We start from the raw sequence: 17,735 nt of genomic DNA, 5'->3' as shown, positions 1-17,735 counted from the left end.
GCTGTCGTCGTTTCTTTCTGCATTTCTCGTGTGTGTGTGTTTTTGTTTGATTCTCTTCCTTCTGTTATCCCACCAGTTTTTACCTGATAGAAACTTTAGTTGGCTTCTCTTATTAGTTTGTACTTCTGTGTCGTGGTTTTGGTGCTGTGTGTAGTTTTCTTTTGGTTTTGAAACATTCTAGAACTTTTTCTTTCATAGTCTGTTTGTTCGTAGTGGTTCATTTATTTGTTTCCTTCTCAGTAATACTGCTAATTTATGAGTCCCAGTATGAATGCTAAATGACATCATATATGTGTATACAGCCAGTGTTCCTGTCATCTTGTTCAAAACTAAAAACACCTGATTGGGCTAGACCTGGTTCAGTGGTGATTCTGCACAGTTAAATTTGAAGGCCTTTTTGCCAGGGCCATATGGATCAATCGCTAGAATAATGAATCCTACATTATATTTTCCGAGGTGCTATGGTGGTAATTATGTTCGAAAGGAAGTCAACCAGACAATATCCCTTTGTTGACTGACAGCTGCTGGTCCCAGACCAGTTGACAAGACTCAGGCAAACTCAGAATTATAATTCACTCATTCTATTTCGGGTTGAAATTGATTTTCTATTTGATGCAGAGGGAGTGATGAAGACACACAAATTGGACAGAAACAAATACACACCAGTTTGACTTTGGATGTGTTTGTTATAATCCCCTTCTAACAGAGAGCAGAGGATGCCAAATTAATTGCACACCGATGCAGACACCATTCATTTGGTTCTAAATTGGGTGTCTGCAACCAGCTTCCCCTATCAACGTACCAAATGTTTTAGGGCTTATGTTTTACGAGCGCTATGCGCTGGATTTTGCTAGGCAAATATTAAGCTGAATCCAAGCCAGTTCTGTATTAAATCTCATGTCACTGACTGCAGTAAACTTGCCTGTAAATGGTACCGCTCTGGAGCGCTTCTGAATACATTACATAGATTTTGGGTGGGAGCCGGTGGTCAGGAAAGAGAATGGCATTGAGTTCAACAAGTTTGTTCGATCAGGCATATCACTCATCCAGGCAGAAGAGATAGCAGACTTCAATACGGACTCCCCCGATCTGTCTCTTTTGAGAGCTGGAGCGAGGGTGTGTGTGTGTGTGCGTGTGCGCGTCCACGCACGTGCGAACGCGCCTGCGTGTGTGTCACTCCGCAAGCTCCTATGGAGGTCCCTCTAGCGCCACAAAAGCATGTTAAGTATTAAAAGGAACACAGTACCCCCCCCCCCCCCCCGACTGCAACAGAAAAGAAGCCTTAATAATTGACGCACTCTGCGGGTAGTCTCCCTCCCTCCCAGGGATACGCGCCCATGTGGGCAGCGCAAGATGGCCGCCTGTAAGAGACACAGGGTCACCCTTCTGCCTGTTCCCCCGCCAATGCAGAAGGAGAGCATCAATAATGAAACGCATCTCCTCTGCTGTCTCGGAAGCACATTCAAGGGAGTTTATTAGCTCTTAAGTTTGTTGCATGCGCCCACATCTTTTCTTTTTTTTGGGGCCTCTGCTGAGCTCTTTTGGAACATCTCGCTCAGTTCTCCATGAAACCGAATAGGAAAGTTCTTACTCCGAACATATGTGGCCGCCGTTGGTCTCCTTCTCTTCCCAGTCTCTCTTTTCACGAAACCGAGGCACTGTTTCCTTATTCTCTCCAGAACGTCTCCCTTCTTACCGCTTTGTGAAGACGGTTCATTAGACGTCGTTTATATAATCATTTTTTTTGGGCCTCACTCATCTCAGACACAAATGAAAGGGTTGGCTGGTCCCTCAGTACCTAGCACCAATTAGAGATTACAAGAAACTCTATTAGCAATTGTAACATCAGACCTCTTGAATACCACTGGGTCGATATCCTCTCATTGTCGCTTAACAATAGATGTCTCAATCCATGGCATGATCCCACTGAAGGAAATTGAAGTGAGCCCAAATGACATCGAATAATACAACCGGTTGGGTGTAATTTGAGTTTTATATATCTGACCTACAGGACATGCGTGTCCATATAAATCTATGTAACCGGTGTGTAGTTTAGCGTAAACAAATAGAACCATCTCTTTTGTCAATGATGCAGGAAGACTGTGCTGTGAAAAGTGCATGTGAACGTGAATGTTTAACTTCCTCTGCAAGAATGCCGGCCTGGTTTTGAATGTGCTTGCATGTCCTGCTGTGCATTTGTGTGTCACATTGGGAAAGAAAGCTAGATTACACCTTATTTTCTCACTGGCCAAAGTGGAATACATCCATTTCTATCCAATGTTTGTTTGAAGGAGTCCCGATCCCTGAATCCCTGTAGTGTCGTGCTATCGAAATTCACATCTGGATTTAATCTGGCGCAAAACATATGACCTCTACAAATCTGACTGATTGTATTCAGTGCCAAACTGACCGCGGTGAACAAAAATACCTCGAATATTATTTGGCTGCTTGTCTTTAAGATGTAGAACTACAGACGTGATACTCCCCCGAATCCCTGGAATCCACTGTTTGCTGTTATTAGATACCCTGCCAGGATTCCTGTCAGTTTCCTTTAAGTAATAATTTCCATTTTGATGAGCCACCCATAGCGTCTGTTTTGCATTATGGCAGCCAGGGTGTGTTAATACGGGCGACACCTGTGGTTTGTATGTAAATGCCCAGGGCCTCGTTCGGTAAGTGTAACTAAAGGATCTCGCTGGCGTGCCTGTGTCCTCAGGCAGCAAGAGGGTGTAATCTCAGCTTCAAGGTGAACCTAAAGGCTGCACATTATTTTGGCTTCCCCCTTCATTTTGGGGCAGGGACGAAACCGCCTCACCAAAATGGCCGATAATGTTCGCCTTTTCCGACCTCTGGATTGGGCACAGTCCGCCCTCCACGACAGCGGGCCCCCACTTAGGCTAGCAGCGTGCTTTGGCGTTCTCTCTCGGCGGCTTCTCACCTCGGCCACTGTCAAGTTGTCTTCCTCTCCACATTGGGGCTCGAAACAGGATGTCTGCTTTGCGACCAGTCCAAACGAGTCTATTTCCCCGCACTCGTGTGCTTATGCGTGGGGCCGGTCGGGCTCCTGGTCTTTGTGAATGAGGAGCATGTCCATGCAATTGGGATTCATTCGTGCTTCGGCTGGGTTTTGCATTCGAAAAAGGGTAGGATCTCCGAGGAGGAGCCGCTCACCACATCAAACACCCGTGTCAGCTCGCGGAGGTCACGAGGCACATGATAAAGCCCAGCTCTCAGCGCTGCCCTTTCCTCATCTCACACCTCGCTACGTCTCCACATAATGTGGGCTAGGATGAATCATCGACACTGGATACAAATGTTGACAGTCCGTAGCATACATCTTAGGATTTCTCTACTCGGCTGGAACGCAACGGCATGCCGGATAACCTTGAACTAATGATGTTGTGCTCAAAATGAACTGCTGGAGACAGAAGGAGCCAGTGTGTACTGTCTGGAGTTCTAAGTCCATTAATACTTGTTTTCTTTTATGATTAATAATCTGTGGAAACCATTTTAGTTGGATCCCAAAATAAAAAATATAACAATAATGGCTTATAGGTAGAGTAGAGGTGTCGGAAGGTGAAAGGTGAAATTGTCCTCATTCACTCGACCACCAAAGCTCCTGGTTCATTGGCTTACCCTTGCCCCAGGGAGAGAATAGCATCTTCAAAAACGAAAATGGACATTTTGAATTCCGGCCCCCTAAGAATGTTTTGGATTTGCTTCCAAAGGGAACATCTTTTCCAAAGACAAGGGCTTTTATTTACAGGTTACTGTTCAGTCGTCTTTCAAACGTGTCCCCTTAAAAACCCACTCCCCCGGTGAGCAGAGCTACCTGCTGCTACGATGCTGTTATGACGTGATGTGCTTTTTGAAGTTGAATTTTTTTTCCAATGTGGGCGTGACCTGCAAATGCTAGATTGTCAATGAAAAGCATGCTGGGATTGATTGGGGTGACACTTTGGGACTGGATTTGGTTCTGGTTGCGAGACCTGAGATGATGGAGGCGTGCCTGACTATATGTCACACGTGCCACAGTCACACCCGTGCATGTCTGTGTGAAGAATGGGCCACCTTTTCACCTTTGTTATTCAGTATGCACTTTACAGAGGAGCGATTGTAATTTAATAATCGTCTCTTAACCCAAGTATGACACAAAAAAAAGATGTATATATTTTGCAAAGCTAAAATAATTGCTGCCACAAGTGCTATGATGCCAGACATGAAAAGAAAGTCTATTTTCAGACCAAGCCCTGCTTCACTTATGAGTACAGATATGGTCGAATCTTAGATCCGTTTTCATAATTGGATAGTCAATTGTGAGTCTGTGTAATTGTAATGGTAGCTATACTTACAAAGCCCTTGTGAAAATGCCACCTGGTTTTATTTCGACAAATAGGAGCCAATGTGCCAAGTTATTTTCGTCTATGCCTTAGATTCAGGTTCTTTTCCTCTCTTTTTTAGACTGCACTGCACATAGCTTTAGTGTTGTGTCAAAGCTGCCTAGGTAATGCTCCTATATATGGAACAGACCATTAGCCATCATGGAATGTGACATTAGTGTGACATTAGACATTAGAATAAACCACTTGAACTTGAAGGACAGGTCGCTACATACACTTAGTAACAGTAATGGACATTACCTGTGAATTATAGGACTTTCAAAAGGTTCTCTATGTTAGAAGAGCACTAATGTTTTAGATTATGGGATGACCCAAGAAGGTCACCATCAAACGTTCATCCCAATCGGAAACAAGCCATGTTCCGAAGCCATGTTTCGAATCATTTCTAACAGCGTTAGGAATGATTTTACACCTACTGCCAAAATATCGGTTGTATGACCAACCCAATTCCATTGGATGTGCAACGGTTGCTTAAGTCCACACAGTAGTGTAGGTTATCATCTCTTAGATATCTTTTTGAAGTGGAGGACATATTTATTGATGAATATCTCCCTGATAGAAAACTGGTCAAGGTTATCCCCACACAACGAGCGAATGAATCCCATTTGAATGGACACAGATTGTTTTGGAATGTTGTTTCCACTGCATCCAGCCCCCATTCCCCCCTCTTCCCCTCTTGAATGCAGTGCCCCCCCCCCCACACACACACACACACTCCCCCCCGCTTTTGTCCACAATAAAGTTAGGGGCTGGGGGGGGTTTAGTTCTGAGTTCGAAGCCCCGGTGTGCGAGACCAACGGAAAAAAACCCACTTTGAGCCAAGTTTTTATTGAGTTTTCGGTCAGAATCACAGTCTCCTTACTCTATCCCACCTCCGCCCTCCTCCCCTCCCCCCTCCCTTCCCCTCCCCCCCTCCCCCCTCCCTCTGCGTACAGTGCGTTTTCGTACCCCATTCGTGTCTGTCTGTCCGTCTGTCTCTTCAGTCAGTCTGCTGTCTTGATGCTTGGGCCTGCTCTGTCCTCCTGCCTCGTGTCCCGTCCTCAGGTCCTTTGTGTCTGTGCTCCCAGTCTGTCTGTCTGCCTGTCTCTCTGTTTGTCTGTCAGACTGTCTGTCTGTCTCTAAGTCAGCCCTTACGTTTCGTTCATCATTTTTGACTTCTCTGCCCTCCTCTCCTACTCTCGTTATTGATCTATTTTGCATGACCTCCATGAACACCACAGACGGCGGCCACCCGCTTTCAGTCTGATCTTTCGCGCACACACGCACACCCAGACACATATACAAACGTTCCTTCCCACACGCACGCACGCGCGCAAGAACACACGCACACACACGCTATATCCACATCCTCGACATCAACTCTCTCTTCCATTCAAACTCCTGTGCCTCTTCTATCCTAACCTTTCATGTTGCCTCTCTTCACCTCTACCTACTGTCGGTCTGATTCTGTTTCTTGACTTATTTTCCTACTTGTGATAGTTACTCTGGCTACAACTACTACTGCTACCTCTCTATGTACTCCTCTAGACACACTACCTGTTAGCTCTATACTTATTTTGTGTTGCCTCAGCCGGGACAGCGATGTGACAATGTGCCGCTGTCACATTTGGTCACATTGGCTGGAGGACAAAAAAAAAAAAAAAAAGCTTACACAGCATTGAAGTGGGTTACCCCCCCTCCCTCCTCCCCCCCTCCCCTCCTTTCTCTGTATCTCTCTATTCCTCTAGTGCTCTACCCCCTGTATCTTATATTTCTCTTTTCCTCTCCAATCGTCTTTGTCTGGGCATGCTAGCGACCCTACTACTCTTCTACTCCTCTATGCATTTTTATCTCAATTTTATATCTGGTTTTGTTATCATTTACTCCTTAATTTACTTCAGTCTCTTATGCATGCTGTCTGTGAAACTGATAGCTGCATCTATCAATGGAACCTTGTCAGATCTTTAAAAAGCTTTGTCCAGTGGATCTACCCTAAACCACAAAAATCTGATTAAAGTTTCTCATCTTTAGCCCTATCTGTTAAGAACTGTTATGTTTCGTATTCAGGATGCACGAGGTGTCCCTGAATATATAACCATAGCTTATTATGGGAGACCAGAGAGGAACATTACATTTACATTTAGTCATTTAGCGGACGCTCTTATCCAGAGCGACTTACAGTGAGTACAGGGACATTCCCCCCCGAGGCAAGTAGCGTGAAGTGCCTTGCCCAAGGACACAACGTCATTTTCGCATGGTCGGGAATCGAACCAGCAACCTGAATAATAGCCCGATTCCCTAACCGCTCAGCCACCCGACCCCCAACATTAAGATGGCCAAGTCCCCTATACTTGCCATGCCATTGGTCAACCCTTTAATAGCCAATGGTCGAGAGGACAGCAAGGTGCCTTATTCCGTGTGGCTTTATGTGGCAACAGGATCACATGGCCTCTGTCTTACTCTCACACACTCCACAAGCGTCGTTGACAATTCTGCAAAGTTCAATTCCAAAAGATGAGAAACTTGTAATAGATTTTCGTGTCTTTATTTGTGCTGTGATGGGTCAAATTTTGGTCAATGGAACCTTGTTGCTATGAATCATTGCTTTAATGTCAATCTCTATTGTTGTTGGATCAGTTCTGTTAGTTTAGTTCCTTCTCATTATTTGTCTTCTTTACATTTTGTGTAAAAAAACAACAGAGAACATTTTGTTGAGTTTGCCCTGTTGGTCCTCTTTGTAGATCTTAGGAATGCCGTTGGAAAGGGTCCATTTTCATCGGACTGTCTTGTTACCTCTCTCTTTCTCTTTTTGGAATCCCCTCCTCTCCCCTCATCCTTCCCTCACACCCTCCCCCTCCCAGTTCGGCGCGTGCCCCCCCGCTTCTCCATTCCACCGACAAGTCACGAGATCATGCCCGGGGGCAGTGTGAACATTACCTGCGTCGCTGTCGGGTCGCCCATGCCCTACGTCAAATGGATGCTCAACTCGGAGGACCTGACGCCCGAAGACGAGATGCCGGTCGGGAGGAACGTTCTGGAACTGAACAGCGTGCGGGAGTCGGCCAACTACACCTGCGTGGCCATGAGCAGCCTGGGCATTATTGAGTCCGTGGCGCAGATCACCGTCAAGTGTAAGAACGGGTTTGAGGGTCGTCCAACTGTCAACACTAGTCTCTACTGTTAGACTTATTAGCTTCCTTAGCTTCAATGTGACTTCATTTTCTCCTCTGTACACTGCTTTGTCATTACATCAAACCAACCCATAAAAAGTAGTTGGGCTGTTATTTGTCCCTTCCCGACTAACCTCTTCCTCCCTTTCCCCTGAATCGTCACAGCCCTACCAAAGCCCCCAGGCACTCCCATGGTAACGGAGACCACGGCCACCAGCGTCACCATCACCTGGGACTCCGGCAACCCTGACCCTGTTAGTCACTACATCATCCAGTACCGCGCCAAGACCTCCGACAGCAAGTTCGAGACCATGGACAGCATCACCACCACGCGCTACAGCATCGGGGGCCTCTACCCCAACACCGAGTACGAGATCCGCGTCTCGGCGTTCAACACCATCGGCCAGGGTCCCCCCAGTGAGCCGGTGGAGACCCGAACCGGGGAACAAGCTCCGGCCAGCCCGCCTCGAAACATACAGGCCCGGATCATATCCCCGAACACCATGATGGTGCGCTGGGACGAGCCTGAAGAGCCCAACGGCCAGATCAAAGGGTACAGGGTGTACTACACCATGGACGACGCCCAGCCTATGAGCCTGTGGCAGATTCACAACGTCCAGGACAGCATCATCACCACCGTCCAGAGCCTGGTGGCCTCGGAGACCTACACCATCAAAGTGCTGGCCTTTACCTCCGTGGGCGACGGGCCCTTCTCGGACCCCATCCATGTCAAAGTGCTGATCGGAGGTCAGGATCCAGGGTTCCAATTCCTTCCTCCCTAGCAAACCACTTTTGAGTTCCCTCTGGGCGCATGAACGGAGTAGATACTCTATTGTACAGTTTGGGGGGGGGGGGTGAACTTCCCTTGTGTATCTTCCATGCTGACTGTGTTGGTTACCGATTTGGTTTGTGTTTGGAATGTGTTTTCGTAGTCCCGGGACAGCCCAACAAGTTCATGGTGGGCGCTGTGTCTGACACGAGCATAGAGCTCACTTGGGAACCCGCCCACGAGAAGGAGGGCATCATCAACTACGAACTCCGCTACAAAGAGGGCAGTTTTGGAAGTCAGGTAAGAGCTCATCGTTTGAACCCCCCCCCCCCTCTTTGGGATTAAGAAATCCTGGCGTCAAGTCTTCCTCCTCGTCCCTTTCAGATCACCAAAACGTTCGGGCCATCCTCCTCCTACGTGGTGGAGGGTCTCCGCGCCAACACAGAGTACGTCTTCTCTCTGGCCGCCATTTCCAACAAAGGCATCGGAGCCTTTACCAACGATATAAGTCAGAAGACCCTGCAAGCCAGTATGTAGCCTTTTCTTTCTCCTCTCCTCTGTTTGCGATGTGGGCGGGCATGTGGGGATTCTACATGAGTCAACGATATGTCCATGCATTTTGTGAACCTTTGCCCAGAGCAGATGTTTTTTGAGGACGTGAACTTTCTGTCTGGCTCCCGGCTATCTTCATGGACTTGAAGAAAGGTTATTCTATTCTTGCCTCAATGTCAGTGTTATTATCCTTTTTGAACTGTGAATGTCTTTTTCTTTGGACATACTCAAGGTTTAAACGCTGATTCGTTCGATGGGTTCAACTTTAATTAATCCTACACTCTTGAAAATGTGACCTGTTTTGTAGGTGATTAATGTATATTTTTTTCCCAGAGACCTCAAGGTGGAAACAATTTATTGTTGGATGTTTGCTTCATGAACTGTGACATTCACTTGATGCACTGTGTAAAGAGTCTAGAGAATAGGGATTCAGTTCAAGGTTCAAAGGGCTCTGAGTATTGTTAGTTGGTTGTGGTTTTTAACTGCTCTCTTACCTTTTTCATTTCTCTTGCTAACCGCACATTGTATGACAAAGCTTATACACTGTCAAACAAGCCAGTCCTGTAAGGACAGACAAGCACAGCTATCTTTCGTTTTTCTCTCACTTTTGTTCATATTTGATTTCCTTTTGTCTACAGCAAGTGCACCTTCTTCCACGTGACTGAGACACAAAAAATGTCATTTATCTCCTCAGTGACTGCCACGGTTTTCTGCAGAACGTCATGAAGTTCCTTAAGAACTTAATCGAAATATTATCAGGGTGGGTGTAAGAGTCAGAGGACAGACAGCCAAACCCTCCAATCAACAATCAACCCAATTGTCCTCACAACACTGCTCTGCAGATCCATTCCGGCACATCAACACTGAAGGGGACTGTGTATTTCTCTAAAGATGGCAGGAACACATCTAAATTATTCAAACCCTCCCATCTATAAATAGTTCCACGCCGGTGACATCATGCCACAGTTAGTGGAGAAAAGAGTGGATGCTGAAGTCTTGACTAATCGATTATTCCGTACTGGATCTAGACTATTGAACTGACAGGTTATTCAACTTACACCTCAGGGTATACTAACCAATCAAAGCTTTGGAGTTTTACAGGAAGATTGTTGGCTTTATATCGTAATATATCTAGATTTATCAGTATTATGTGCGGATGATGATAGTTTCTGTTCACGTATGCATGCTTTGGAGTAAAACGACACAAGAAAATGAATTAGCTGACTAATACACATTCTCCTGTAAACTATTGGGTGATTTGACACAGATTGTTGCTAATAAACCTTCACACAGTTACAGTATCGACCCGGGAGAAATATCCATATCACGCTGTTGTCCTTTGACAGATTATCGGGGTGTACATTAAGAGAAATTTGGCCGTAGGAAAACCATGGCAGTAGGGGGAGACTTTCTTTAACACATTTTCTGTTTCTACCAGTGCAACTTGTTGGCCTTATCCCCTCCTCTGGGACGTGGGGCTTTGGGATAACCACTTCACCCTTTTTTGTTTGTTAGTGATGGTTGTGAGCTACACGAGACAGTGCAACGTCACTGATGGGGGGCACCAGTTGCATGCAATACTCCCTCCCATCCAAAAGGGGAGCTGTTGAAATTCTACCGCTGCATCCTTGGTCTGTGGTCACACCAGGCATGACTCCAATTCTGTACAGTGTGTCCATCCAACTTCCCCCATCTTGTCTCTGCGTCTCCGAGTGTGTGTGCACATCTCCGCCTGTCCATGTGTGTGAATCCCTGACCTCTTGTCTTGCATTGTTTTCGGGAACGGTAAGCTGCAAGCAAATTTGGATCGGACGCACTCCTCTCTTTCTCTATCCCTCCATTCCTATTTCTCTCCCTCTTTCTGTCACTTGTTCCCACTCAATGGGAACAAAAGCTCTCCTTGGAATGGCTTGACATCACCTGACTATGTTTCCTTCCTCCTGTTTTCGTTGATTCAAGTTGAGGATTTTTTTCTTTTTTGGTTACATTCCTTTCCTGTTCGCTTACTGGTTTTCAGAAACGTACATTACATAAAGAGAAAGGTTGGCCCCAGTTCCCCAAACCACAATAAGTTAGTTGTAGGATTGCAAAACCCCTTATTCACTGCACCAAAACAGTGTCAAGATTATGTGTGACCCGAGGCCTATTTCAGCTGTCTGCCGGAGGTGAGGGCATCTTCATTTAAACTTCCTGGGTTCCTCTGAGACGGTTTTGAGTAGGAGTCCTGGCTTCCTAGCCAACGGCTGCTGCTGTTGACTGTTCCACCATAAGCCCCCACCTCAGGCAGACGCTAGAAATAGTTGAGAAGTCCGGAACGTTCCAGACTCAAACAAAACCGAACCCTTTCAACAACGCACAACATACACCAAAACAATACTTGATTACATGATCTAATGGATGCCTCGGAGGTAAGTGTTTGTCTTGGCACAGGGGACTCCAGTCTGTCGTTGCCACTAGCAACAACCTCGCCGCGACTTTACTCAATCTACACTCTTCCATTTCATCCTACGGAGAATTCCCGGAGGGGCTTAGGGGAAGGAAATAATAGTCGATTTCCTACAGTCAGTCAAGATTAAACATTTATAAACATGCCTGTGGTTTGACCATGTGTACTGTACATGGAATAGCAGCTATTCCAGGCATTTCAGTGAGCCAGTAAAGCACCTTGTGACATGGGAATCATAGGTCAGTCTGTCCAAGCAGAGCTAATCAACGCATGCAGTTCCATCCTTGAACCCAGGCTTACTTGGAAGCTACCGCAGTAATGTACTTTGTGCAGAAGACGTATGACCACAGCCCTAGTTCCCTGGTCCTTGAATATCCATCCCTTTCCCACAGCTAAGAATCCAATTACCTTGGTTGGGCACTAGACACTGTCATTATAAACACACACCTCATTGGAGCGCCATGAGATTGCCCCGCCATATGCACAAACACTTAGCATATCCTAAAGTATAATGAGATGAGGAAGTCTTGTTTACCAGCGACTGGACTTGGCCAGCTGCTCACGCACTCAGACGTATGTGAACTAATGATATGCCAGGAACAGGCCATCACAACGACTGGATACCCAAAAGAAACCACAGGCTGTTTTCCGCCTGCAATGGAGACCTCGCGTTGGCCTCGCGTCGCTCGACGGACTGGACCCCCTTTGCCAACGGACGTAGTGAAACGAAAGACAGCCTTCTTGTTTATTTTCTTTCTGTCTAGTATCTTTGTGAGAAATGTCTTCAGCATTAAAGTATGGTCAGGCAATGCGGCGTAACCAGGGGCTTTTGTCATGGGGACCATACTGCCAGTAAGAACCAGTAAGAGACCCACAGCCAAGGAGTTCGGGTTCTGATTCTTCATTTAGACCCGAGCCGATGTGCTCTCGAATTCCGATCCATCGTTCCAAGCTGCTCAGTTTAGGAGCAATCCCAGCTGGCTTGAGAGAAGATCCCTCGCTCTCTTGGCTAGAGACTGCGTAGCTACGAGTTCTCTGGACGTACTGACAGCAGTGGCCCCCATTCAGAAGCAAGGCCCGTGCGTTGCGTCGCCCTAGTCGGCCCAGGTCGAGACACGTTTACCAGACACCGTTCAGTCGCGGCCGCGGAAGGGTCCACACAAAGAGAGCTGGGATCTCCCATCATCCCACCTGACTGTTGCCCAGGTGAGAGGCTGGGTAATGGGGGCAGGAAGGAGCCCGGGGTGTTGTTACGGGGGACATCCGTGGAGGGATTGCAGGCCCCGGGGCTGGCAGATAAGAATCCCATTTCATAGCGTCGGAATTCATTTCACACTTTGCCGATGAGCCACAGGCCAGACCTCTGAATTGTCAGGCTTTGTTACACATTTAGATTATACCTTAGAGCTGCCAGGAGCCAGTCGAGTGCTATCTCTCAAATTAAAGTGGCAGATTCCAAATCCCCCGTATTTAGCAAAACAAGCAGTTTAGCCGCCCACTTACTGTAATTGCTGGCGGTTTTCAGATGAATTGGAATATTTGTACTAGCACCAGCACAGCCATTTGGCATGAAGGCGGATTAATCCTTAATAATGACAAATTCCGTTTCCGACATTTGACATTGATGGGGGAAATAAAACACTGCGCACACATGTAATTACACTCCCCGAATGAATGGAGTCGTCGCTGAGAACTGGGGTCGTCGATGTCAAAACACCGACTCCGGGAACAGAATCACGGCTTGTAGGAGCTCAACAGTGGGCCTGTCGATCTGGCCATATTGAAGCGCAAAGAACCATCGGTGGTGGTGGATGAAAAGGTTTAAGTTTGGGTACGCATAATAACCTACTTAAAATCAGTTGTCAAAATCTCCTCAGATATGACTAATTATTTGTCAGATCAAATTTAATTTGTGCAATGCTTTCTGAGTGACTTCAAAAGTCCCTCTTTAACCAAGGCAGCACTCAAGTTTCCCTCTCTTGTTACCTCTACAGTTCCAGCATCCATAATCCTAGCATTGGAGTTTATAGGGTATCAAGCTTACCAAAGCTGTGCCCCAGCCTGCGCTAAATCTTATCTGCTGTGAGGAGGTCTGTCTGGTGTGATTGCTCGGCCCCTGTCAGATTCCATTCGTATTTTGCCACTGAAGATTGAGAACTGAGCTATCACTCGTGACGCAGGGAGTTTGCAAATACAATATGAGTGGAGGAAAGAAGCTGAAAGGCGCAAATCCGGTAAGACCGAAAGTAAATAAGCCCATTGGACACAGGGAAGGCTGTGAACTGTGGCTTTGGTCTTCTCCTATTTGTGCCTGAACAGTCAGTCTGTTGATACTTTATTTTTATTTTTTAAGAGTCAAAGAATACAAGTTTTCCATTCCATGTATTGTTGCTTTTACTCCTTTAGTGATTAGGAATTGTCACTACAAAGTCAACCTGACACATACAGTGCAGTAGGTATGAAGCCATGAAATGGGATTCTCAGAAAAAAAGGTTTTGGTATAAGTCCTAATAGCTTGGGAAATAGACTTTTGGGTGTAGGGGTCCCCGATATCCTCCTTCTCTCAGTTTTGTGGACCCTTTGGCCAATGTTTAAAGATTATATTACAGTCGTGGCTACAGCATTGAGCCAACTCTCTCCCTCCTGGTGACCCGATGAGGCAATCTCAATGGCCACATTTTAAAACGCATCAACAAATGCACAAAACATCGGTGTTTTGGAGGGAAAGTGTTGAAGCTCACTGACTCAGAGCAAGCAAAGCTCTGCAGTTAGGTGCTGGTGGTAAGAAAGTCTTAAAAAGTTAGTATTTGTGGAAGCCAGGTACGTATCATGCAGACAGTACTGTTGTTGTCGTTTTTTGGTTTCGTTTTTGTGGCTTTTTCTACGTTTAATGGTCTTAATTTTCGTTTACGCTTAATCGCCTGTTTTTCCTGTTTTGTTTGGAGACCCTGATGTTTTCTTTCTTTCGAAATCACTCAGCTTTACCCCCAAAAAATCATTTTCCACTACCCTGGTTCAATTTATGTTTTGTTCTTCAGCTTTTGTTTTGGAATGAAAAAAAAAAATCACATTGTATTTTGTTTGTTCCTGTGGGCTTAATTTCCATGTTGTTCCCTGGGTTTCTCTGTGGAATGCTTTGCACTATGATTTATTTCCGCTTTACCTTACCTCAGCACTATTATCGATATATAATAATGTAATAATGAATGGGGCGTGTCAAAAGATGGAGGGACTTAACTTGCATAAAGGAGTATTGGCAGGGAACTTCAGTTGAATAGAAAAAGTCATGTGTCCTTTTATCCGTAAAATACCCAAATACGGCTGAAGAGGAGTGAAACGTTTTATCACTCCTTGCACACTCACTCGACAAGCCCCAGGCGTGAAAGCTCTGTACAGATTAAAAAAGAGGCTTTTATTTTGATTTAGAAGTTCACAGATGTGTAGTTTTCAATATGTTTTGGAAGAGCACTCTATGACAAAAACCCAGCTAGTGTGTAAAAGGGCTTTTATACAATTGGAAATTGGAAAGACCCACTCTGCTACTTTGCTCAGCCCCTACACGGAGAAATAGAGCACCTCTCTTAGACGGGAGAGCTGACTGGGTGAAAGAAATGGGTCCTGACTCTGTCATCCTTTAATCGATAGTGAGAGTGTACCGAGAGAGAGTACAGGCCTGGGCAGGTTCAAATCAGATAGGACTTGTGGTATCTCACAAAAGGCTTGACAACTGACACAGACAGACCATGTGGTGTAACAGACCACTGTAACTGGAGAAGGTGCCCTGTGAGGCAAGTCCTTGGCTTTAAAATGTAGCCATGTAGTAGTCGCTCACGTCCATTTTGCTTCATTATTATGGGCCTCAGTGTCGTCTTTTACTCCTTTTAAGTTTGCCTGATGGGTCTTTTAATTTTGGTGTAATTTTGCCTTTTCCTTTTGAGTTTCCTTTCAACTTTCTTTTCCCTCTGAGTTGGGTTGAGTTCCTTTTTTCATTTGATCTCTTCCCATCTTTTTGTTTTTTGTTTTTCAACCCCCCTTCTTCCCCCTTCCTCCCTCCCTTCCTTCCCTCCCATCCTCCTCCTCCCTACCCCCCCCCCCCACACCCTCCTCCCTCCTGACCAGAGCCCTCCGCCCCCCCTCAAGACATTAAGTGCGGCAGCTCCAGCTCCACCACCCTGCTGGTAAGTTGGCGCCCCCCGCCTGTGGAGAGCCAGAACGGCGCCCTGGCGGGGTACTCGGTAGGCTACCAGGTGGTGGGCCCGGCGGAGGCCAGCGGAGGGGAGCCCATGGAGGAGCCGGCTGTGCCCCCGTCAGAGAACAAGGTGACGCTGCAGAGGCTGGAGAAGTGGACCCAGTACCGGGTCACCGTGGCGGCCTTCACCGAGGTCGGCCCCGGCCCGGAGAGCGAGCCCATCATCTGCCGCACAGACGAGGATGGTACTTAACCCGTCTTCAACTTCTGGATCATTCCGGATACATTTTTGGGGGGATATTTTTTTTTTTTTTTAGGGCGTTTCTGTTTTTATTTTGGACGTGATGAGTGACAGGAAATGCGAGGGAGAGAGAGGGGGGGGGGGGAGGATATGCAGGAAATGACCCAGGCTTTATTCATACCCCGGTCCCTGTGATAAGGCTTTAGTCTACAAGATCATTTAACTAGTGAGCCTTTTCTAGATAATGGCTTGGAGTCACAAGAAGTCTTAAATCTGGGGACCTCTGTGCCTGCTTGCCTCTAGACTTTAGCTGAAAAGACCCTAACCTTTCTAGCTATGATGTAATTGTACATCAGAGAAAAGGCCTAGGTGCCCAAATAGGCTCAACCTTTTGACTCAAATCAGGAAAGTGTGACATGTTGACCACCCGTGGACGAGAGGACCCTCGGGAAATCTAGCACCACTCTTAAAACATTGCCACCCACCCAACATTTATTGTAACCGACAAATCCGCCATCGCGCCTTTACCACAGCGCTACAGCGGTAAGGTGTAGTTATGAGTCGGAAACACTTTAGGGCGATGGGTCTGACTCTAAGTCACGCTGCCGCCGTTTCACTGACAGGAGGCAGACAGTAGCCCTGATAGAGCTCCATCCCCCACAATCCACCACTGGAAGCCTCCAAATGGAAGGCTTTTAATAACGCCAGCGAGGGCGTCGTCTGTCTCGGAAGGGCAGCGGCCCAGTAAAAAGGCGTGAGGCGCCAAGGCCTCACATAAAGCCTTTTCATTACGCCTGAAAGACGGGGGCTTGAACTACAGAGACAGCGAGACACACACACAGCAGACGCCTATATTGGAGAGGGGGGGAAGGGAGGTTATCTGTGTGCGTGCGTGCGCGCGCGCGCGTGCGTGTGTGCGCGCGCTCTGACGTGTTGCTGGCGTGAGCATCTAAAAGTTTGTTCTGGTTTTTGTCTGGGTTTTTTTTACCCACAGTTCCCGGGGCTCCTCCGCGGCGTGTGGAGGTGGAGGTCCTCAACTCCACGGCGCTCAAGGTCATGTGGCGCTCCCTGCTGCCGGGGCGCCAACACGGCCAGATCCGTGGCTACCAGGTGCACTACGTGCGCGTGGAGAACGGGGAATCGCGCGGCCTGCCCCTCATCAAGGACGTGATGCTGGCCGACGCCCAGGTACGCCGCCCTCCCATTGGTGCACCGGTCGGTGACACTTACAGAACCAGCCCAATGACAGTAAAAGGAATGGGATGACAGTGAAAGACTGTCCTAAATAAACTGGAATAGATGAACAGATGTCGGAACAGAATAGATGAAAACACACAGTTGTAGCACATTTAAAAAAATACTTTCAAACATGATAGAATCAAATCTGACCAGTTCTATTGGGAAAGTCTCCACCCATTGTCTCTGCTGGCTGCATATGGCTGAAAGTGCAACAAATAAATGTTCTATGTATAGTCTTTCTATATTTCCAGTATTTCTATATATCTATATTTCCACATGGTTCTGCAGTATTATTTTCCTTTGCCCATGACGAAACCTGCAATCAAACCAACACAATATCCTTCTTTAACTTTGTTTTGCTACAGGTCCCATAAACCCCCTTCAAAGCAAACCCAAATGTTTATTCCTTCAAAAGTCTGATTGTAGGGCTTTATCTAGCTCAGGAAACTCTGCACAAAATGGCTGATTATAGTATTTTGGAAAAACAAAATTGTTATGGAAGCATAGCAGGGGAAAAATGAGTCTCTTCCTGAAAGCTAGAATTATAAATGGAGCCAGTGCAATAGACAGATTTTTAGATAGCCTCCATCGACACCAAAATGGACAGCCAAAATGGATGTTCCTTTTATGAGCACATATTATGAACCAGTGAATTGCAGCCTGGAACAAATGGAACAACCAAATGGATAAAGAGTAAAAAGGGATCTGAACCGCAAGAAAAGGCTGTCCATTGCTCTCGTCAAAATAGTC

At 46.6% G+C, this 17,735-nt stretch overlaps 1 protein-coding gene across 1 annotated transcript in view; it reads left to right on the top strand.

The window, feature by feature from the left end:
- Nucleotides 1–17,735, top strand: part of ptprsa (protein tyrosine phosphatase receptor type Sa) — a gene marked incomplete at its 3' end in the record, with an annotated part of 98,758 nt that overhangs the window by 68,642 nt on the left and 12,381 nt on the right. Inside the window, 6 exon segments of the mRNA XM_067229507.1 lie at nt 7,241–7,510; nt 7,715–8,296; nt 8,482–8,618; nt 8,703–8,847; nt 15,436–15,750; nt 16,741–16,934. Of these exon segments, the coding sequence (XP_067085608.1) occupies nt 7,241–7,510; nt 7,715–8,296; nt 8,482–8,618; nt 8,703–8,847; nt 15,436–15,750; nt 16,741–16,934 (1,643 nt within the window).

The sequence above is a fragment of the Osmerus mordax genome, chromosome 26 (assembly GCF_038355195.1).
Source record: "Osmerus mordax isolate fOsmMor3 chromosome 26, fOsmMor3.pri, whole genome shotgun sequence".
Taxonomy (NCBI): Eukaryota; Metazoa; Chordata; class Actinopteri; order Osmeriformes; family Osmeridae; genus Osmerus; species Osmerus mordax.
The sequence above is the reverse complement of the archived record's forward strand: the minus strand, read 5'-3'. Positions and strand labels throughout refer to the sequence as shown.